The following is a 24,254-nucleotide window of genomic DNA, read 5'->3' as shown; positions in this document are numbered from 1 at the left end:
CAGAGGTGGAGTGGGAGTCACTAGCTAGTATCTCTAGGGGATACTGGAGGTTAAATATGACTGTGTTAGGAGATGAGTAGGGGTTGGAGAGCTTTACAGCACTGTGGGAGGGGTTAAGTGAGGAGGTGAAAGGGGTGGAGGATGTGGTAACATGGTGGGATGGTGTAGCTAAAGAACGGATTCGGCATTATTATGTGCAGGAAGGGAAACGAATCAATTCTTTAAAATACGGGCTTGTTAACTATTTGGAGGATAGGTTAAGGGGATGTTATGTAAGGGGGCGGTGGCGGGTACTTATCCTATGGACACCATTATGATAATTAAGGGAAGGTTGCACGAAATCCAAGACGAGAGTTTCCAAGCGGTGAGAGCAATGGCGGGGGTGGAAGAGGTGTTATGGGGCGATAGGCCATTGTCGTGTGTATTGCATAGGAAAAAACGATAGCAGGCAACGGCTATTCCATGGTTGGAGGTTCATGAGTCGGTGTGTGGGTATAGGGTGGGTCAGGTTATACAAAATACAGATGAGATGGGGGCAGATAAGTGGTATGAGCAGTATTGGCAAGGGGAAGGGGTAGGAGCTGGGGATTTAGAACAGGTGTGTGGGAGTGCGATATGTCGGTTGGGAAACAGTGATAGGGAAGCACTGGGTGGGGAAATAACTGAGGAGGAAATATGGAGGGCTTTAAGTGAAATGCGAAAGGGCAAAGCGCTGGGAATCGATGGACTACTGGCAGAGTTCTATCATCAGCATTGGGAGCTAATGAGAGGGTTTTTGGTAGGGTTATTAAATTTGATGAAGGAAAAGGGCAAATTAGGAGAAAAGCAGGCAACGGGTGTAGTAGTCTTGGTACTGAAGGGTAAGGGGCAGCATACGCTTAGGGACTACCGGGCAATATCGTTGTTATGCGCGGATTATAAGTGGTTTGCTAAGATTTTAGGAAATAGGTTTAAGTGCATAGTAGGGTGGATCGTATCGAAAACTCAGCTTGGGTTGCCAGGGAGGTCTATGGTGGAGGGGCATGGGTTACTATGGGATTTCGTGGAAGAAAAAGGGGGGAAGGGGGGGCTTGGTTGCACTAGACTGACAAGGAGCATATGACAGAGTGGAGCGAGAAGCATTGAGAGCTATCCTTAGGGGACAGGGTTTTGGGGAAATAGTGGGATGGGTAGATGCGTTATATCGTGGGGCAACGGCGAGGGTACAGATTAATGGAAGATTGGGGGGAGGATTGTAATGAGTAGGGGACTTCGACAGGGGTGTCCTGTGTCACAGCTATTGTTTGCATGCATACAGGACCCCTTTTATAGAATGGTGGAGCAGCAAATGTGCATTAGTGAGGGAGAAGGGAGTGGAGTTGGGAGGGTTTGGCCAGTTCTAATAGGGTATGTAGATGATACTACTGTTCTGGTTATGGAGGGGATATCAATGGATGCCTTAGATGGGGTAGTAAACGTGAGAGTGAATTCAGAAAAGCCCATGGTCCTGGGGTTAGGAGCTTGGGTGGGGAGGGTTGAGTGGGGTAGTGTACTCATGACAAGGTGGGTGACTTCGTTAAAATTTTGTGGTCTTATCTATGCAGATAATCTGGATGTTGCACGTGTGAAATAGTAAGGTCTGGCCCGTGGAAGCCATGTTCCCTTTAACTGGGACGGCAATTGCGAACATACTTAGAAGGGTTTTTAAATTCTTGTGGGGTTCGGGCTGTGATTGGCTTAAAGGGATGTGGTAATGTTACCTGTGCGTCAGGGGAGGTTGGGTTTGATGGATTTAAAGCGGAGGGTCAAATGTATCTTCATTAAGAGGGAGGTGATGAGGGAAGGTGTGGGTGGGTGGGGGGGTTGGTCAAGATACACTGTAGATTGAAACATATATCAGAGTTGCATGAGTGTGAAACTGTTTTGAGGGCTCTGGCGTTTGCTCCGGATCTGGGGAGGGTAAAAATAGGTAGGCTGTGTAGGAAGTTAGTGGGGAGGATAGTGGCACTGGTGGAGGAGATTTTCCCCATGTATGACTGGGGAAGTATATGGGGTAGGTTCGGTAGGATGAGGTTTCAACTCCGTGAGCGTGAAGTGATGTATCGTTTTTTGCATGGGATTTTACTGTCGGTTGTGGTTTTATGGGATAGACGGGTGGTTGAGGGGGGGATCTGTGGAACATGTGGAGGGGAGGATTAGGCATTCCACTTGGTGTATTTTTGTGAGGGGATGGGGAGTGTCAGGGGTTGGTTGAGCAGGGTGCTGCATAGTGCAGGGGGTAAAGGCATTTCTGTTCTGCGGGCATTAAGTCTTGACGTGGGGGGTATGGATGAGAGTATCATTAGGGCTGTGGGGTACATTATGGTAGATTATATATACATATCGTGGGGAATGTGGAGGAAAGGAGTTAGCGAGGTGAAGCGGCGGGTATTAGCGGTTACGTTTTATAAAACGTTGTGTCGAAACAGGGATATTTATGGGCGGAGGTTGGAAAGGGATTTTCCAGTGGGATACAGAGAACTTACGTTAGGGGTTTTATTAGACTTGTAATTCAGGAGGGAGGGGTAGGATAGGGATGGTGTATGCTACTGTGGGAAGGGATGTCAGGGGTATGAAACAGGGTCGCCTCCTTGGGGTTGACAGTTGCTAAGGATGTGTGTGATTTGTTGGGAGTGCGAGAGTGTTGGAATAACGACTTTTTCTGAAGTGTAAGAAATATTATCACTGGCAGTTATTGTCACCTGGTTGAGGTGACATTGTGTTATAACCTTATCTAACACACTTATCTTAATTTTTTATATTCAATGTAACGTGTCTTGGTGTTATTGTGAACACCGATGATTATATATTTACTTAAGGTTATTCCTTAATGTATTGTAAGGATGTACGTAATCATGTTAGTATATAAACATCTTTGATTGTATCATAGAGTATTTAGAGGTACGGTGCGGATGGTGTGGTTTGGGAGGAATAGCGCCATTATGATTGGACTGGAGTCTTGCTAGTAGAGATTTTTGTTACCTGTAACCATACGTGTCTACCTATATACGTATTTTGTGCATAATTTAAAATGAACAATGTAACATTGTCACAATATTGAGGCATTCATACCTATTTTCAAGTAGTGGTATGTTTAGGTATTGTATATATAATGTAAGATATTGTTACAGATATTTTTCATAAGTTCATTGTACATGATTAAGTGAACGAGTTTTTGATATTGTGTATAGCCAGGTGAAACTGGACAGTTTTCACATGTGGGGGAGGATAGGAGTGTAAGCAATACTGTGTTTGTATCATTTCGTGTATAGCCAGGTGAAACTGGACAGTTTTCACTTGTGGGGGAGGATAGGAGTGTAAGCAATACTGTGTTTGTATCATTTTGTGTATAGCCAGGTGAAACTGGACAGTTTTCACTTGGGGGGGGATAGGAGTGTAAGCAATACTGTGTTTGTATCATTTCGTGTATAGCCAGGTGAAACTGGACAGTTTTCACTTGGGGGGGGATAGGAGTGTAAGCAATACTGTGTTTGTATCATTTCGTGTATAGCCAGGTGAAACTGGACAGTTTTCACATGTGGGGGAGGATAGGAGTGTAAGCAATACTGTGTTTGTATCATTATATTATTTTATAAAAAGTTTTGTACTTGTGTAGCACTGTACGTGGAAGCAGAGTGTAGGTTGTCTTAGGTTAGTTTTAGTACCATTATGTATGATGTAGTTATTCAGTAGATGGAGTAGTGCCAATGTTGATTTATTGCTCATAACTAGTACCAATGTTACATGTTAATGTATGTACCTGCCTATATATAATATTTGTACATCAAATTTTAAATAAAATATAAATAAAATATAAATAAAATATATGTTGTGTATCTTTATATGTGTATGCTTCTAGACTGTTGTATTCTGAGCACCTCTGCAAAAACAGTGATAATGTGCGAGTGTGGTGAAAGTGTTGAATGATGATGAAAGTATTTTCTTTTTGGGGATTTTCTTTCTTTTTTGGGTCACCCTGCCTCGGTGGGAGACGACCGACTTGTTGAAAAAAAAAAAATAATTTACCATCAAGGATGAAACAGAGTACTTAATAAACCTCTCAGAAAAGTGAAACAGAAAACTATATAAAAATTGCTAAATACACTTGGGGATATATGTATCTAAATACATTAAGAATTAAATAGTGCTTATTAGAAAACAGAATCCATCACATCTCACTTACTTAGTAATGTGAATTTACAAGTCGCTATGACTGAGTGAATACTTCATACACTATGTAAAGGTTGAGGAACGTATGAGATCACAACTCAAATAACCACGACACCCTAAACAGCCAAGATATATAAAATGTTGTGAATCAAGCCAACAACTTAAACAAAGGCAAAAATGGAACAGTAATAGCAACCGTCAAAAACACTAAGGTGGACACACACGGGTCCTAAAACCAAAGCATTATCTCAAATTACAGTGTCAGTGTGATTCCAAGTGTTCGACTGTGACGGTAACCAACTACATAGAAAACAAGCTCTGGACAGAAAAGTATCATAACAGGAATATTCTGCAAGCATCCACAGAACACATGTGGATCCTGTGCAAGAGGAGACAGAACCCACATCTCTGGTGGGTTTTGTTTAGCAAGGATCTTCTTTGACTCACCACCAAAGATGTGTAAAGAGATATACGAAACCTTAAAGGCGAAGAGAATGGAAGAATCAGCGAGCCAGCAGCAACACCGAACCACTGGCAAGGTACAACAGATAGAGAGAGGCAGCCCACCACTTTAGGAATTTTCCAAAAGTTCCTGAAAAGCTGGCATAGGTGAAATATAATTATAGAAAACATGGTTCACACATGTAAAAGTATAGGTTAAAAACACCAGTGACTAATGACACGAAGACGTGAAACAGGTGAATAGGCTACGGCCCTGTTGGTTCAACCAAAGGGGAGACACGTAAGGAAGTCCAGTACGCAGATTACACCTAATGAATGTGGCCAGTTGTCATGTCCACACCAATAATTTAATCTATGCTAAATATAGTATACAGATTCTACATAATTCTACAGACAATGACAATATTAATAATAAACCGAACTTGCCGAATAGGATGAAACTCCTTGGAAACTAACTTAAAAAAAAGTACAGATTGCCAGCCTAACTTCGAGGTATTACCTAACGCATCATGGTAACTTTTTTAACCAAGCTAAATACATCAAAGGTCAGTTTAAATTATTTAATGGAGTTGACCCTTGAACAATATAGGTTTGAACTGCTCGGGTTCATTTATACTCGGATTTGTTTTTCCAGTAAATATATATTTTTTTTTTTTTTTTTTTTTTTGGGGGGGGGGGGGGGGGGGATTTGTGACCTAAAAAGTCAAGGAAAAGTTAAATATGTCATGAATGCATAAAATGCATGTAGGTTCTACTCTGTTTTACCTTTTACTAACATAATACACACAAATCTATTGTAAAAAGTTAAAAATTATTTATCAAAGGTTACACACACACACACACACACACACACACACACACACACACACACACACACACACACACACACACACACACACACACACACACACACACACACACAAACTTTACAGATCGTACATGTTCCATTCTCGTTCAAGAGAAATGTGAACAAAGGTAAAGGAATAATAATAAAAATAATTATAATCATAACTAAGCGCTAGACCCACAAGGGTCAATAATATAATATATAATATTATAATTATCCAGAGGGCTGAGGAGGGGTTGTTGTGGTGGTTCGGACATTTAGAGAGGATGGAACGAAATAGAATGACTTGGAGAGCATATAAATCTGTAGTGGAAGGCGGGGTAGGGGTCGGCCTAGGAAAGATTAGAGGGAGTGGGGGGTGAAAGTTTTTTGTGCGAAGGGTTTGGACTTCCAGCAAGCATGCTGGAAGTGGAGTGGAGATAAATGATTTTTAGGACTTTACGTGCTGTTGGAGTGTGACATTTATAAAGGGATTCAGGGAAACCGGCCGGGTGGCCTTGAGTCCTGGAGATGGGAAGTACAGTGTCTGCACTCTGAAGTAGAGGTGTTAATGTTGCAGTTTTATAACTAGTGTAAGTGAGCTTCTGGTAAGACAGTGATGAAGTGAATGATGAAGTTTTTATTTTTCGGGCCGCCCTGCCATGGTGGGAAACGGCCGATGTGTTAATAAAAATAAAAACAAAAATATTATAGATCGTACAAGTTCCATTTGCAGTCGAAGGAAACGTAAACATATGTAAAGATACAATATTAAATTATAAGATTTTTTTCACATTATCTTTTCATTTTTGATGTCTAGTGCCATGGCCGGGCTCCGAGAGTAGTGAAACTCTCGAAATTCTTCAAAGGTAGATCAAAGGTAAGGTAGTGTTAGTAATATATATAACATCTACAGTGTTTTGCTTCATATAAGACAATATTGTTGTAGGTACTGACAGACAGACGATCCATCTTTTTTTGTTATTTATGTCAACTTATGGTATCGATAAATACAGTACAGTATTGTAAATATATTTTCTCTTACTTATGACTTCCTTAACTTTCTCTCTAACTTACTTTATTGTACGAAAACAGTATATAATATATACAACATACAAAATACGTGTTAATCGACTGTATGTCATCGGTAAGGCTTCCGATTAGTAAAGCTTATGAGGAGTGAAATGTTATACACGGATTTTCGAATGCGCGGGGAGAAGAGGGGGAAAAACACTTGCTTTTAAGGCCTAATTCGCCGGTTTGGCCTATTCGGCATGACATGTATGTATGTATGTATGTATGTATGGCTCTGAAATCAGACCTGCTCTCCCCAATAACTACAAACAGTCTCACTGGGATGGCCCAATAGTGGAGAAAATAGCCTCAACAGTGCTTCAAAATATGTCAGGGAAGGATAGAGCCCGACTCCTGGCAGTGAGAGCTCCTCATGCAGGGGACTTGCTGTTGGCTGTTCCCAACTCCAGCCTTGGCACACGCCTCGACCCACAGATCATCCGCACTGGTATTGCCCTTCGACTTGCCGCCCCTATTCTCGCCGAACACAGGTGTATTTGTAGCAGTGAAGCAGCAGACCGATTCGGGTACCATGGTCTTGTGTGCAGTAAATCCGAGGGAAAGATTTCAAGACATGAGGAGGTTAATAACATTATCAAGAGGAGCCTCACAACAGCCGGATGCCCAGCAATAAGGGAGCCACCCCAACTATGCAGATCTGATGGCAGCCAGAAGCGTCCAGATGGCATCACACTTCAAGCCTGGACAGACGGTAAGCAGGTGGTGTGGGACTACACATGTGCAATTACCTTGGCTGATACTTATCTCCAATACACCAATGAGGAAGGAGGGGCAGCCACCAGCTTCAGGGAGTCCCAGAAGTCTAGAAAATATGGAGAACTTGCCCATCATTATACGTTTGTTCCCATAGGCTCAGAGACCCTTGGCTCATGGGGAAAGAGTGCATCTAAGTTCCTTAAGGAGCTAGGCAAAAGACTCATCAGGATAACTAGGGATCCCAGGGCAGCTAGTGTTTTGTTCCAGCGACTCAGTGCGGCTGTTCAGAGGGGTAATGCCTGCTATATTTTGGGCACGCACCCCAGCTCTGAAGAGCTGGATGAAATTTTCGCATTATGATCAGTAACAAACACTTAACAATATGTACTAGACATGTATCTCTCACATCTCAAGTACTGTATATGCCATTTTTATATCAACAACGTATCTCTTAAATCTTTTGTACCATATTATGTAATAAAATATACCTATTTTTAAAAAAGAATGAAAAGATGGGGTGGTAGGGAAAGTGGAATATTCAAACGGCTTCAGGAAGAAATCCAAATATTCTTGCTTGAATCCTTTTTATCCATTTCTCCGAGGCTATGGGTCCCACAGCTTACACGGGGGAGTAGAATGATAGCCTTAGGCCTTTCGTGTTGCAATCAACACATTATCAGGAGCTTGCAAAATTGCAGAGAAGAGGAGGATGTCCAAGCAAGTACGTTCCCAGAGGACCGTCTCTGGAAACGTACTTGCTTGGACATCCTCCTCTTTCTGCAATTTTGCAAGCTCCTAATGATGTGTTGATTGCAACACGAAAGGCCTAGAGCTATCATTCCATTCCCTCAGTGGTTGTTTTGCATCCTGTGTCGCTTCGTTTGCGATATTTGCATTATATATATATATATATATATATATATATATATATATATATATATATATATATATATATATATATATATATATATATATATATATATATATATGTATATATATATATATATATATATATATATATATATATATATATATATATATATATATATATATATATATATATATATATATATATATATATATATGCAATAAGATCACAATAAACAGGCGATTTTAGAATATGCAAAACAGCCACTGTGAAAGAATAGAGAAATTCCAAGCGCTTTCGTGACTACTCACATTATCAAGGAACAATCTTGATAATGTGAGTAGTCATGAAAGCGCTTGGAATTTCTCTATTCTTTCACAGTGGTTGTTTTGCATATATATACATATATGTCGTGCCGAATATGTAAAACTGGTCAATTAGCAAGAACTCATATAAAATTAAGTTCTTTCTAAAATTTTCTCTTATACGTTTAAAGATATATTTTTTTCATTAATGTTAATGTAAAAATTTTTTATTTTGCACCAAAAGAATCTTAGAAAACTTACCTAACCTTATTATAACAAGAGCAATTTATTTTAGCCTAACCCAACTAAATATTTTTTAGATTTGTTTACAATAATTTAATACTAAACAAACACAGTGAAATATATTTTTTTCGTTAGGTTCAGAATGATTTTGGCGAAATTATTGCATACACAAATTTTCACTTGTCCTATTTGGCAAGATGAGCGTTGCTATTTAAGCCAAGATAGCAAATTCTGCCTATTCGGCACGATATATATATATATATATATATATATATATATATATATATATATATATATATATATATATATATATATATATATATATATATATATATATATATATATATATATATATATATATATATATATATATATATATATATATATATATATATATATATATATATATATATATATATCTAGCTGAGGACTCGAACCCACCCATGTCGTTTTGGCCCGCCTCATGGTGAGTAAAAATCACATGACGCTGTAACCCACAGGACCACTCAATCCTACAAGAATCACGCACAATAATATGTATACTGCTTGTGGAGGCTAGTACACCAAACGGGGAGTAGAAATTAGCTCAGAGGCACCCACACCACCGTATGTCCTCGGATCACGGTAAAACACCGAGCTCTGCTGGGTGCATGATTCTTGTAGGATTGAGTGGTCCTGTGCGTTAGAGCGTCATGTGATTTTCGCTCACCAGAGGCAAGCTAAAACGACATAGGTTGAAGTCCTCAGCTAGTCGCAGTGTTGTTATTGATTAAATACCACTCGTTCGTAGTTTCAGTAATATATATATACTGCCTGTGAAGGCTAGTACACCAAACGGGGAGTACAATGAAATTAGCTCAGAGGCAGGGAGCTTTTGTCTGGAAGAGTTTTATTTTGTTAAGTATCATGAATTATTTTATATGTCTGAGAACTGCAAGGCTTGAGACAGTGAGTTGCTTATGTTTGACTCTCAGTTTGAGCTGTTTTACAGGTGGGAAGATATACGGTGCACTTTTCGCCTGGATCTTCTGGTAAGGACCCCTGCTAAGCCTTTTGCAATAATCATAGTGAGGTCAAAGGTTCTTCCGTTCCCAGGATATAGAATCTCCTTGGTTATTCCTCTTGCAGGATGGCCAGAAAACCAGCTCTTCAGGATACAGGACTGGTACAGTACCCTAAATGATATGCTGTCAATGCCTCCTCTACAATATTTCTGTACTCATCGCTGTGATGATTGCCAAAGAAAGCTACAGAAGTATTCTTGAATTCCGCTCATAATCTCACCTCACTGTTCAAAAGCCTCCCACCAGCAATAAGGGGCATTACGGGAAGACCCCTGGTTGTCTTCAAGAGGGAGCTGGACAGATACCTAAACGTCGGAGAGTTCAAGAGGTTCCTTCACAGACTTTTTAAGGAAGTCGGATAAGATGCCTGTAAATACCTAAAGACGGTGCCGGATCAGCCGGGCTGTGGTTCGTACGGTTCGTACGGATTACGTGCGGCCAGCAGTAACAGCCTCGTTGATCAGGCCCTGATCCACCGGGAGGCCTGGTCGTGGACCGGGTCGCGGGGACGTTGATCCCCGGAATTCCCTCCAGGTAGACTCCAGGTAGCATCTTGGAGACTTTTGTCAAGATGATGATTGGTAGGGTGTTGTCATTATGAAGTAAGGCTGGCTGCTTTCAGGCTTGTTTTGCTTGATTCAATAAACAAACGACACATTACCGTATCATGATGTTTACCCAAAACATCGAGAAGTCAGTCAACATTACAACACTTAAATATTGATTCTTTCACTTACCAGCTTCTAGACTTTCCAGTCGCTTTCTGAGCAAATTGATTCTTGTATCTGGGCGCAGTGAATTCCACCAGAGCAATCCTGAACCAGGTATCTTCGACTGTTTCTTGAAAAAATTAAGGTCATGCACAAGATAATTAAATTCACTCTGATTCATAAGATGTGGTTCCTGGTTGCTGACTTCAGCTGGCTCAAACTCAAAATCTTATTCAGTAGCCTCTTCATCATCAAAGAGAAATCTATCTTTACAGGATGGTGGTACTGGAATTTGGAGATCTGAATGTTTCGTCGGTCTGATTAGAGAAGAAAGATGTGAATACGTTATTTTGGATTTTTTTTATGAAAATTCCAACACTCGTGTAATGCAGAAATTTTCCGTGGTGTGATCCTTTTAGTTCCCTCTATACCATCGGGACTGCAAATGGCATGCATGAATTCCTTCCAGCAAATCACTCATGTAAAAGTTTAAATTAAGTCACACAACAGCGATGAGGTGCCCACAGCTCGTCATGATCAAGACGTTCACACCAGAATAAAAACAAACTGTCGTTACAAGAGGCGACATGTTTAATCTCTGCTTTGTCAGAGTGAAGTTGCTACATTTATAACAAAAAACATGATTGTCGTTAAAGCAACCACTAGGCATTGTAGGTGTATAACTTGACAGTTGAAAATGCCACTTATTCTGAAAAAAGGAGAAAATAAACAGCCTATTAGTGATAAAACAATCTCATAAATCAACAAAATCAAACGAAATCATAAATTATTTTCAATAAAATAAGTAGGCACTCAATAAACAATAATATAAGCGAAACATAGCAGAAAATGAGGAAACTACATGTGGGAGAAAAATTAGGTTCAGATTTGAATTCAGCGTTCCAGATTTATTTAGAAAAACATGTTTTAAACGTATACTAAAATCTTTCCTGTTCAGTGCAATTAGAATTAGGTCAAAAAACCATTAGGAACGCATGTTTTAGTTTTGATTATAATAATAATCCAACTACTCAGTACTGCAAGAGCAAAAAAAAAAAAAAAAAAAGAGATTTGAGAAAGGAAAAAGTGGATGTGGATTATGAAGGTGAGAAGAGGTGAGTGTTGGTTGTGTACGTGGGAAAAGGTGGGTGTGGGTTGTGGAGTGGGAAAAGGTGGGTGTGGGTTGTGAAGTGGGAAAAGGTTAATGGGAGTTGTGGTGGGGGAATATGTGGGCGAAGGTTGTGGAGAGAAGAGAGGAAAGAAAAGGTGGGTGGGGGCTCGGAAGGGGGGATGAGGTGGGTGTGAGGTGGGAGTGGGTTGTGGAGGGAAGAGAGGGAAGAAAAGGTGGGTGCGGGGTGGGGGAAGTGAAAAGGCTTATGTGGAATGAGAGGGAAAAGGTGAGCGGTTCAATAAATTTCACTAATAGCGCCAGATATATGTTCACTGCTGTCGCTTAAGTTTTATTTTATTGAATAAGAAGGTTTAATGCCTGTCTACTATACAAAGGAAAGGATCATTAAGGCTTTATGCAATCTGATGAAAGATTATGAACGATTTATCTTTATGGAATCTGTACATTACCACTCAAGGACACTTTAATCCCTAAAACAGGGATCTGACTAAATTTTCAATATATTTACGCTGAATGATACACACCTCTCATTGTATCCTTAAGTAGGAGGGATAATTTTATCATACTTCGTATACTTATTTATTTCTCTCTTCTTGTTTAATATATTTGTCAGTACCATATTCCTTTCTAAAATATATCACATTTAAAAGTCCCTCTTTGTCTCTTATTGCAAGTAAATATTGCTATTTATAGTCGATACGATGCAAAGATGGATATAGCCTTAGAGAAGAGTGCATTTATCAGTGTGTCAGTGAAAAGCGTGATTCCTTGTTTGACTCACCTCTGTTCAATTTTTTTGATATGTTTTATTTATTGGGTTTAAAGCTTATCTACTATACAAAGATCATAAAAGCTACGTATATCATGTACACCACCAGTCAACTGGGGGTAAAGTCAACTCTCAGCATATGTACACAGAGAGATGCTCATCTCTTATTATTTTTGTCCATTACCTTTGATGTCCCTTTGATGAGTTTCGAAGTTCTTTCTACTCCCGGAGCCCGGCCATGGGGAAGGCTCCTCTGGTGCTACTCTGGTCAATCAGACTTGCTGCTGGAGGCTTGCTGCCCCACATACCCATCACAGCCTGGTTGATCTGTTTTCTCTTGAAGACGTCTATACCTGTTCCAGCAGAGCTTCTGATATTTTCTGGCAGGATGTGAATAATCTGGGGTCAGTGTTCCCTTATTGTACAACCACACCCCTGCTCCTCATTTGGTTCATTTTCCACTTCCTCCCAATACCTCTCGCTCCAGTATTTTGTTATGACAGTGTGCAGATTTGGGACCAGGTCTTCGAATACTTTCCAGGTATACACTATAATGCATCTCTCCTCCGCTCCAGTGAGTATATATTCAAGACTTTAAGGCGTTGCCAGTAATTTAAGTGTTTTACTGGCTCTATGCGTGCCGTAAACGATCTCTGTATTTGTTCAAGCTCTGATTTTTCTCCTGCCTTGAACGGGCCATCAGTACTGGCTTTTTTTTATAACTGAAGAAATGTGCAATATTTTGTCTTTTATCGCTTGACTTCTTAACCTTCTTTGTCATCACTTTTTCATTTTTTTATACTCCATTAAACCACAATCAAATTTCACGTGTATCGTCAATTTTACTTGCCACTGTCGTTCCACCATTGATCTATTATCTTCCCTTAGGCAACTCTTAGCCACGGCAAATGAATCTTTGCGCCTTTTCTTACCATCCGGCCACAACTCTCTCCGAGATATTATGCTTCTGTTCCTTGCTTCCCTAGCTACTGCACATCCCCAAATAGCAGCCATTTCTCCTTCCCTCCACGCTAAGCTCCTACCACCACTAACACTACGCACAACCAATTTTCCACCATCCATCTTTTGCCACTTTTCCCTTTCGTCACCAGCAAAACTAGCACCGTCCTCCACACCCACCAACCCTGACAATAAGCTCGTCTCTGGCCATTACCCCAAGAACATATGCGTTTTATCCAACAGTACTTACCGCTAACAACAAAATCAACCATCCTCACCGTACCAATATCATCGAAAGCACTCCATCCAGCACTGTCCTTTCCGATCTTCAACTCCCAGTGTCTCACCCGACGCCACTAACAGTGCACCACTCTTCCTCTGCAGGACTCCAGATGGATTGGAGGACGTCAGCAAGTACCCTTTCCTGCTGGCGGAGCTCCTCAGAGATCCTACCTGGACGGTAGAAGACATTAGGAAACTTATAGGAGAGAACATCATCAGGGTTTTCTCCGAGGTAGAGCGGGTGAGTCGTTACCTGTTTGTCGTTACCTGTTTGTAACTACCTGGATGCCATTACTTATTGGTTACTGATTATCTGTGCTTACCTGTGTGTGATTTCCTGTTTGATACTGATTATTTATTCTTGCCTATTTGTGGCTGACTGTTTGTCAATGCCTGTTTGTGGATAACTGTTCTTGATTATTTGTTTATCACTACTCATTTGTAATTATTTATTACTTCACTGGCATTCGCTTCTGTTCGGGCCTTCCTCTTTTTATGTTATATCTGATGTTCCTCATCTCTCTCTCTCTCTCTCTCTCTCTCTCTCTCTCTCTCTCTCTCTCTCTCTCTCTCTCTCTCTCTCTCTCTCTCTCTCTCTCTCTCTCTCTCTTTCATGTTTCTGAAGTGCTATCACATGAATATCTTCGGTACTGCCTCCATCAGTGTTGACTTCACGAGTCAGGATCCTTATGCAATTCGCATTTCACTGTCTGTTTCATTGTTATTAAAGTCTCCCATTATAAGAAACTTTTCTTTGGACCTTTAAACTCCTTGGGCTCTGTTCGTCCAATTGCTTTGGCCTCCTGCTGTTAGGTGGAGAATTGTATACTTCCACTACCTTTAGTTCCCAGGCTGTGTTGGCGCTATATAGTTGTTAACTTCACTATTTCCTATCTCATATTTCCTCGAGACTACATTGATTTCCTACAAGCAGCGTATACCTCCTCGTGTTCTATTTCTTCGATTACGTGTCAGTACTTGGTTTCATACTGGAAATACTTCATCTGATATTGTCTGACAGGTTTGACTCTGTGATGAATATGAGGTTTGGCACTGTCTTCTGCATTAATGTTTATACTTAAATACATGTACTCAGTATATGGTTGTAAGGTCGAGTCTTAGCTTACATATCTGCTTTTCAACTTGCCACTTGACAGGTTCATTCCGTCCCTTCATACCTGCCTTTAAAACTATGTATGGAGTCTTTCTCCACCACATTTTTATCTAGTTCATTTCATTTCCTGACCACCACCATCAGGCTGAAGAAGTACTTCCTAACATCCCTATGATTCGTCTGTGACCACGTGTACATCTTTATCACCTTTCTATCCCTGTTTAACCGATCAGTTTATTACAGCATTTTATATATTGTTTTTCTTTGTTTCCTCTGGTTCTGTCTTCTAATGATGCAACTTCAGTTCCTTTAGCTTTTCATCACAGGTCATAATACTTCGCTCTGCATTTTCACCAGTTATTCAACATACTTCATCAGATGGGAGCTCCATGCCGATGCTGAATACTTCAAGATGAGCCCTACAGATTTTGTATAAAGGGCAATTAATGACTCTTTATAGATATACCTGATGGCTACTCTTAGATTTGCCAAAGGAGCATTGTTATCTGAGGTTTTAAGGTTGATGTGTGTCTCCGGCAATACGCTTGGCACTATGCTTAACCCTGGGTATTTATTATTGAGCGAGTCCTGCAGCCTTTGTCCCCAGAATATATATACTACGTGTACATGTATGCAAGTGTGTGAGTCTTAGCTTGTGTGTGTGTGCTTACCTAATTGTACTCACCTAATTGTGGTTGCAGGGGTCGATTCATAGCGCCTGGCCCCGCCTCTTCACTGGTCGCTACTAGGTCACTCCTTCCCTGCTCCATGAGCTTTGTCATACCTCTTCTTAAAGCTATGTATGGATCCTGCCTTCACCACCTCCCATTCCAGACTGTTTTACTTCCTGACAACTCTGTGACTGGAGAAATCCTTCTTAACATCCCTGTAACTCATCTGAGTCTTCAACTTCCAATTGTGACCCTTTTGTTGGTGTGTCCCATCTCTGAAACATCCTGCCTCTGTCCACCTTGTCGATTCCTCTCAGTATTTTATATGTTGTTATCATGTTTTCCCTGTCTCTCCTGTCCTCCAGTGTCATCAGGTTGATTTCATTTAACCTCTCCTCGTAAGACATGCTCCTTAACTCCAGGACTAGTCTCGTTGCAAATCTTTGCACACTCTCTAATTTTGTGACGTGCTTGGACAGGGTGGGTTCCAAATTAGTGCGGCATACTCCAATATGGGCCTAATGTACACGATGTATACAGCCCTGAACGGCTCCTTATTGAGATGTCGGAAAGCTATTCCCAGGTTTGCTAATCGCCCTTATGCCGCAGCAGTTATTTGGTTGATATGCGCCTCAGGAGATGTGCTCGGTATTATACTCATCTCAAGATCCTTTTCCTTGAGTGAGGTTTGTAGTGTTTGGACCCCTAGACAGTATTCAGTCTTCTTTGCCCTTCCCCATCTTCATGACTTTGCACTTGTTGGGTGTTGAACACCAGGAGCCAGTTGCTGGACCAGACCTGTAGCCTGTCCAGAATTCTCTTCATTAACTTTACATCGTCTGCAAACAGGGATACATCGGGTATTTTCTGATCCATTGCAGTGCCTTCCCTGTTATACCTTCCTGATCCTCCAGCTTTTGCACTAATCTCTTGTGTGGAACTGTGTCAAAAGCCTTCTTACAGTAAAAGAAAATGCAATCTACCTACCCCTCTTTCTCTTCCCATACTGTTGTCACCTTGTCATAGAACTCCAGTAGGTTTGTGACACAGGATTTCCCGTCCCTATATCCATGCTGGTTGTCATTGATAAGCTCATTCCTTTCTAGGTGCTCCACCACTCATCTCTTCATAATCTTCTCTGTGACTTTGCATACTATGCATATCAGTCATACTGGTCTGTAGTTTAGTGATGTGTGTCTGTCTCCTTTTTCAAAAACTGGGGCTACATTTGCTGTCTTCCATACCTCCGGGAGATGCCCAGTTTCAAGAGATATTTTGAGGATTGTTGTTAGTGGTACATAGAGTGCTTCTGCTCCATCTCTCAGAACCCATTGGAAGATGTTATCTGGCCCCATCGCCTTCGAGGTATCTAGCTCGCTTAGCAGCCTCCTCACCTCTTCCTCGGTTGTATGTATTGTGTCTAGCACTTAATGGTGTACCCCACCCCTTCGTGTTTCAGGACTCCTTTCTGTCTCCACTGTGAATACTTCTTTAAATCTCATGTTCAGCTGCTCATATACTTCGCCTCCTTCTTTTCTCAGCCTGATTACCTGGTCCTTGACTATTGTTTTCCTCCTGATGTGACTGTACATCAGCTTTGGGTCGGACTTGGCTTTCGCTACTATGCCATTTTCGTATTGTCGTTTGGCCTCCCTCAACATCCGTGTATATTCATTTCTGGTTCTTCGACTTCTCTTCTTATTCTCCCGAGTCCTTTGTCTCCTATGCTTCTTCTATTCTCCAGCACATTTAGTTTTGGTCTCTCTACACCTCTGGGTGAGCCAAGGGCTCGTTCTGGCTTTCTCCTTATTTTCTGTTGCCCTTGGGTACAAATTTCTTCTCAGCTGCCTTGCATGCTGTTGTCACACATTCCATCATCTCATTGACTGGTTTCCCTGCCAGTTCTCTGTCCCACTGAACCTTGTGAAGGAAGTTCCTCAAGCCTGTGAGTCCCCTCTCTTGTAGTTTGGCTTCCTCCACTCTGCCCTTCCTGCTTCCCTCTCCAAAAGCAACTCTACTATGTATTCGAAGCTCAGAGCCACATTACTAGCTCGAAAGGGCCTTTCATAAGTGATGTCCTCAATATCTGCACTACATAAGGTGAATACTGTTTCCAGTCTTGCTGGTTCGTCTTCTTTCTCTCTGGTAGTGGCCCTAATGTGTCCCTAACATACTCACCTAGTTGTGGTTACAGGGGTCGATTCACAGTTCCTGGCCCCTTTTTTCACTGGTCGCTACTAGGTCCATTTTCCTACTCCATGAGCTTCATCATACCTTTCCTTAAAGCTATGTATGGATCCTGCCTCCACTACATCACTTCCCAGACTATTCCACTTCGTGTCAACCCTGTGACTGAAGAAATACTTATTAACATCCCCGTGATTCATCTGAGTCTTCAATTTCCAATTGTGAGCCCTTGTTGCTGTGTCCCATCTCTGGAACATCCTGTCTCTGTCCACCTTCTCAATTTATATGTCGTTATCATATCTCCCCTATCTCTCCTGTCCTGCAGTGTTTTCAGGTCGATTTCCCTTAACCTCTCCTTGTAGGACATGCCCCTTACCTCCGGGACTAGTATTGTTGCATACCTTTGCACTTTCTCTAATTTCCGTACATGCTTAGCTAGGTGTGGGTTCCAAACTGGTGCTGCATACTCCAATATAGGCCTGACATACATGTGTACAGGGTCCTGAATGATTCTTTATTGAGATGTCGGAATGCTATTCTTAGGTTTGCTAGGCGCCCATATGCTGCAGCAGTTATTTGTTTAATGTGCGCCTCAGGAGATGTGCCCAGTGTTATACCCACCCTAAGATCCTTTTCCTTGAGTGATGTTTGTAGTCTCTGGCCCCTAAACTGTACTCCATCTGCGGTTTTCTTTGCTCTTCCCCTATCTTCACGACTTTGCACTTGGTGGGGTTGAACTGCAGGAGCCAGTTGCTGGACCAGACCTGCAGATGCCCAGATTCCTTTGTGGTTCTGCCTGATCCTTGTCCAATTGAATTCTCATCACTTCACCTCATCTGCAAACAGGGATACTTCTATTTCTTCCATCATGTCGTTCACATATACCAGAAACAGAACCGGTCCTTGGAATGACACCTGTGGAACCCAGCTTGTCACAGGCGCCCACTCTGACACTTCATCACATACCATGACTCTCTGATGTCTTCCCGACAGGTATTCCCTGATTCCTTGCAGCGCCTTCCCTCTTATACCTGCCTGGTTCTCCAGTTTATGCACTAATCTCTTGTGTGGAACTATATTAAAAGCCTTCTTACAGTTCAAGAAATAGCAGTCTACCCACCAGTCTCTCTCTCTCTTACTGCTGTCACCCAGTCATATAACTCCATTAGGTTTGTGACATAGGATTTCCTTCCCTGAAACCGTGCTGGTTGTCATTGATATGCTCAATCCATTCTAGGTGCTCCACCACTCTTCTCCTGATAATCTTCTCCATAACTTCCCATACTATTCATATCAGTGACACTGGTCTGTAGTTTAATGCTTCTTGTCTGTCTCCTGTTTTAAAAATTGGGACTTCATTTGCTGTCTTCCACACCTCAGGTAGTTGCCCTGTTTCGATAGATATGCTGAAGATTGTTGTTAGTGGCATGCATAGCGCCTCTGCTCCCCCTCTCTCAGAACCCACGGAGAGATGTTATCCAGCCCCATCGCCTTTGAAATATCTAGCTCGCTTAGCAGCCTTTTCACTTCTTCCTCGGTTTTATGTATTGCGTCGAACACTTGATGGTGTACCCCACCTCTCAGTCTTTCTGGAGTCTCTTCTGTCTCCTTCATGAACACTTCTTTGAATCTCATGTTGGACTCCTCACATGCTTCTCGGTCGTTTCTCAGCCTGATTACCTGGTCCTTGACTGCTGTTTTCCTCCTGATGTGGCTGCACAATAGCTTCGGGTCAGATTTTGTTTTCGCTGCTATGTCATTTTCGTATTGTCGTTGTGCCTCCCTTCTTACCTGTGCATATTCGTTTCTGGCTCTGCGACTACTCTCCTTATTCTCCTGGGTTCTTTTCGTTCTATACCTCTTCCATTCCCTAGCACACTTGGTTTTAGCCTCTACTCCTTTGAGTGTACCAAGGGCTCATCGAGGCCTTCTCGTTATTTCTGTTACCCTTGGGTACAAACCTCTACTCAACTTCCTTGCATATTGTTGTCACTTATTCCATCATCTCATTTAATGACTTCCCTTCCACTGCTCTGCCCCATTTAAGCTTGTGCAGGGAATTCTTCATGCCTGTGTAGTAGCCTCTCTTGTAGTCTGGCTTCATTCGTCCTGCCCTTCCTGCTTCCCTCCCCACTTGTAACTGTACTATGTATTCGAAGCTCAGAACCATGTGGTCACCGGCCCCAAGGGGTCTGTCATATGTGATGTCCTCAGTATCTGCACTACTCAAGGAGAATACTTGATCCAGTCTTGCTGGTTCGTGTGTGTGTGTGTGTGTGTGTGTGTGTGTGTGTGTGTGTGTGTGTGTGTGTGTGTGTGTGTGTGTGTGTACTCACCTAGTTGAGGTTGCAGGGGTCGAGTCCAAGCTCCTGGCCCCGCCTCTTCACTGGTCGCTACTAGGTCACTCTCCCTGAACCGTGAGCTTTATCATACCTCTGCTTAAAGCTATGTATGGATCCTGCTTCCACTACATCGCTTCCCAAACTGTTCCACTTACTGACTACTCTGTGGCTGAAGAAATACTTCTTAACATCCCTGTGATTCATCTGTGTCTTCAACTTCCAACTGTGTCCCCTTGTTACTGTGTCCCATCTCTGGAACATCCTGTCTTTGTCCACCTTGTCAATTCCTCTCAGTGTTTTGTATGTCGTTATCATGTCCCCCCCTATCTCTCCTGTCCTCCAGTGTCGTCAGGTTGATTTCCCTTAACCTCTCCTCGTAGGACATACCTCTTAGCTCTGGGACTAATCTTGTTGCAAACCTTTGCACTTTCTCTAGTTTCTTTACGTGCTTGGCTAATTGTGGGTTCCGAACTGGTGCCGCATACTCCAATATGGGCCTAACGTAGACGGTGTACAGGGTCCTGAATGATTCCTTATTAAGATGTCAGAATGCTGTTCTGAGGTTTGCTAGCAGCCCATATGCTGCAGCAGTTATTTGGTTGATGTGCGCTTCAGGAGATGTGCCTGGTGTTATACTCACCCCAAGATCTTTTTCCTTGAGCGAGGTTTGTAGACTCTGGCCCCCTAGACTGTACTCCGTCTGCGATCTTCTTTGCCCTTCCCCAATCTTCATGATTTTGCACTTGGTTTGGTTGAACTCCAGGAGCCAATTACTGGACCAGGTCTGCAGCCTGTCCAGATCCCTTTGTAGTTCTGCCTGGTCTTCGATCGTATGAATTCTTCTCATCAACTTCACGTCATCTGCAAACAGGGACACTTCGGAGTATATTCCCTCCGTCGTGTCGTGTGTGTGTGTGTGTACTCACCTAGTTGTACTCACCTAGTTGAGGTTGCGGGGGTCGAGTCCGAGCTCCTGGCCCCGCCTCTTCACTGATCGCTACTAGGTCACTCTCCCTGAGCCGTGAGCTTTATCGTACCTCTGCTTAAAGCTATGTATGGATCCTGCCTCCACTACATCGCTTCCCAAACTATTCCACTTACTGACTACTCTGTGGCTGAAGAAATACTTCCTAACATCCCTGTGATTCATCTGTGTCTTTAGCTTCCAACTGTGTCCCCTTGTTACTGTGTCCAATCTCTGGAACATCCTGTTTTTGTCCACCTTGTCAATTCCTCTCAGTATTTTGTATGTCGTTATCATGTCCCCCCTATCTCTCCTGTCCTCCAGTGTCGTCAGGTTGATTTCCCTTAACCTCTCCTCGTAGGACATACCTCTTAGCTCTGGGACTAGTCTTGTTGCAAACCTTTGCACTTTCTCTAGTTTCTTTACGTGCTTGGCTAGGTGTGGGTTCCAAACTGGTGCCGCATACTCCAATATGGGCCTAACGTATACGGTGTACAGGGTCCTGAACGATTCCTTATTAAGATGTCGGAATGCTGTTCTGAGGTTTGCTAGGCGCCCATATGCTGCAGCAGTTATTTGGTTGATGTGCGCTTCAGGAGATGTGCCTGGTGTTATACTCACCCCAAGATCTTTTTCCTTGAGTGAGGTTTGTAGTCTCTGACCCCCTAGACTGTACTCCGTCTGCGGCCTTCTTTGCCCTTCCCCAATCTTCATGACTTTGCACTTGGTGGGATTGAACTCCAGGAGCCAATTGCTGGACCAGTTCTGCAGCCTGTCCAGATCCCTTTGTAGTTCTGCCTGGTCTTCGATCGAGTGTATTCTTCTCATCAACTTCACGTCATCTGCAAACAGGGACACCTCAGAGTCTATTCCTTCCGTCATGTCGTTCACAAATACCAGAAACAGCACTGGTCCTAGGACTGACCCCTGCGGGACCCCGCTGGTCACAGGTGCCCACTCTGACACCTCGCCACGTACCATGACTCGCTGCTGTCTTCCTGACAAGTATTCCCTGATCCATTGTAGTGCCTTCCCTGTTATCCCTGCTTGGTCCTCCAGTTTTTGCACCAATCTCTTGTGTGGAACTGTGTCAAACGCCTTCTTGCAGTCCAAGAAAATGCAATCCACCCACCCCTCTCTCTCTTGTCTTACTGCTGTCACCATGTCATAGAACTCCAGTAGGTTTGTGACACAGGATTTCCCGTCCCTGAAACCATGCTGGCTGCTGTTGATGAGATCATTCCTTTCTAGGTGTTCCACCACTCTTCTCCTGATAATCTTCTCCATGATTTTGCATACTATACATGTCAGTGACACTGGTCTGTAGTTTAATGCTTCATGTCTGTCTCCTTTTTTAAAGATTGGGACTACATTTGCTGTCTTCCATGCCTCAGGCAATCTCCCTGTTTCGATAGATGTATTGAATATTGTTGTTAGGGGTACACATAGCGCCTCTGCTCCCTCTCTCAATACCCATGGGGAGATGTTATCTGGCCCCATTGCCTTTGAGGTATCTAGCTCACTCAGAAGCCTCTTCACTTCTTCCTCGGTTGTGTGCACTGTGTCCAGCACTTGGTGGTGTGCCCCACCTCTCCGTCTTTCTGGAGTCCCTTCTGTCTCCTCTGTGAACACTTCTTTGAATCTCTTGTTGAGTTCTTCACATACTTCCCGGTCATTTCCTGTTGTCTCTCCTCCTTCCTTCCTTAGCCTGATTACCTGGTCCTTGACTGTTGTTTTCCTCCTGATGTGGCTGTACAACAGTTTCGGGTCAGATTTGGCTTTCGCTGTATGTCATTTTCATATTGTCTTTGGGCCTCCCTTCTTATCTGTGCATATTCATTTCTGGCTCTACGACTGTTCTCCTTATTCTCCTGGGTCCTTTGCCTTCTATATTTCTTCCATTCCCTAGCACACTTGGTTTTTGCCTCCCTGCACCTTTGGGTAAACCATGGGCTCATCCTGGCTTTTTCATTACTCCTGTTACCCTTGGGTACAAACCTCTCCTCAGCCTCCTTGCATTTTATTGCTACATATTCCATCATCTCATTAACTGGTTTCCCTGCCAGTTCTCTGTCCCACTGAACCCCGTTCAGGTAGTTCCTCATTCCTGTGTAGTCCCCTTTCTTGTAGTTTGGCTTCATTCGTCCTGGCCTTCCTGCTTCTCCCTCCACTTGTAGCTCTACTGTGTATTCGAAGCTTACAACCACATGGTCACTGGCCCCAAGGGGTCTTTCATATGTGATGTCCTCGATATCTGCACTACTGAAGGTGAATACTAAGTCCAGCCTTGCTGGTTCATCCTCTCCTCTCTCTCTTGTAGTGTCCCTTACGTGTTGGTACATGAAGTTCTCCAGTACCACCTCCATCATCTTAGCCCTCCAAGTATCTTGGCCCCCATGTGGGTCCAAGTTCTCCCAATCTATCTCCTTGTGGTTAAAGTCACCCATGATCAGGAGCTTTGCCCTGCATGCATGAGCTCTTCTGGCCACTCTAGCCAGTGTGTCAACCATCGCTCTATTGCTCTCGTCGTACTCTTGCCTTGGCCTCCTGCTGTTCTGTGGTGGGTTATACATCACTGCTATTACCACCTTGGGACCTCCAGAGTGAAGTGTTCCCACTATGTAATCACTTTCTTCTCCTCTATCTTCTCTCTCCAGCTCATCAAAATTCCAGCGATTTTTGATCAGCAACGCCACTCCTCCACCCCCCCTGTTCCCTCTGTCTTTCCTCAGGATTTGGTATCCCGTTGGAAAGATGGCATCTGTTATCATACCTGTAAGCTTGGTTTCTGTGAGAGCTATGATGTCCGGTGATGCTTCTTTGACTCTTTCTTGCCACTCCTCCCACTTATTTGTTATTCCATCAGCGTTTGTGTACCATACCTTCAGTTTCCTTTCCAACACTGTGGTTTGGGGGGCCTGTGAGGGTGGGAGACCTGGTGGCATACTGTGGGGTTCTATAGCTTGGTGTTGGGTGGAGGCTGTGGGTATGGATTGTAGGGTGTGTTGGGATGGTGTGATAGGTTGTGTGGTTCTGAGAGTAGTTGTGTGTGTGCTTGCCCTTGCTGTTCTGTCCTGCTCTGACTGACCTCTGCTGGTTCCCTCCTTGTCTCTTTTCCTAGCTCCTTTCGCTTTTTTGTCCTCTCCCTCAGCTGCTGTCGTTCTGATTTTGTTCTGTCTCTGTCTAGGAACACCCTCTTGTACTCTTCCGAGTATTTCAATCGTGGTTTCTCTTGGAGGATCCTGTTCCGCACTGTTTCCATCCTGAGAATCAGCTTGATTGGTCGGTTTCTCACCTTCGAGTACCCCCCTATTCTATGAAAATTTACAATCTCGTCCCTCTCTTCACCTATTTCTGTTATGATTTTCTCAATCTC

At 42.8% G+C, this 24,254-nt stretch overlaps 1 protein-coding gene across 1 annotated transcript in view; it reads left to right on the top strand.

Moving 5' to 3' along the window:
• Positions 1 to 24,254, top strand: part of LOC128695773 (dipeptidase 1) — an 839,310-nt gene that overhangs the window by 804,884 nt on the left and 10,172 nt on the right. The window contains exon 11 of the mRNA XM_070088924.1: positions 13,703 to 13,841. Within this exon, the coding sequence (XP_069945025.1) occupies positions 13,703 to 13,841 (139 nt within the window). The remainder of the gene's footprint in view (positions 1 to 13,702; positions 13,842 to 24,254) is intronic.

The sequence above is a fragment of the Cherax quadricarinatus genome, chromosome 2 (assembly GCF_038502225.1).
Source record: "Cherax quadricarinatus isolate ZL_2023a chromosome 2, ASM3850222v1, whole genome shotgun sequence".
NCBI classification, from domain to species: domain Eukaryota; kingdom Metazoa; phylum Arthropoda; class Malacostraca; order Decapoda; family Parastacidae; genus Cherax; species Cherax quadricarinatus.
This window is presented reverse-complemented; position numbering and strand designations above follow the sequence as displayed.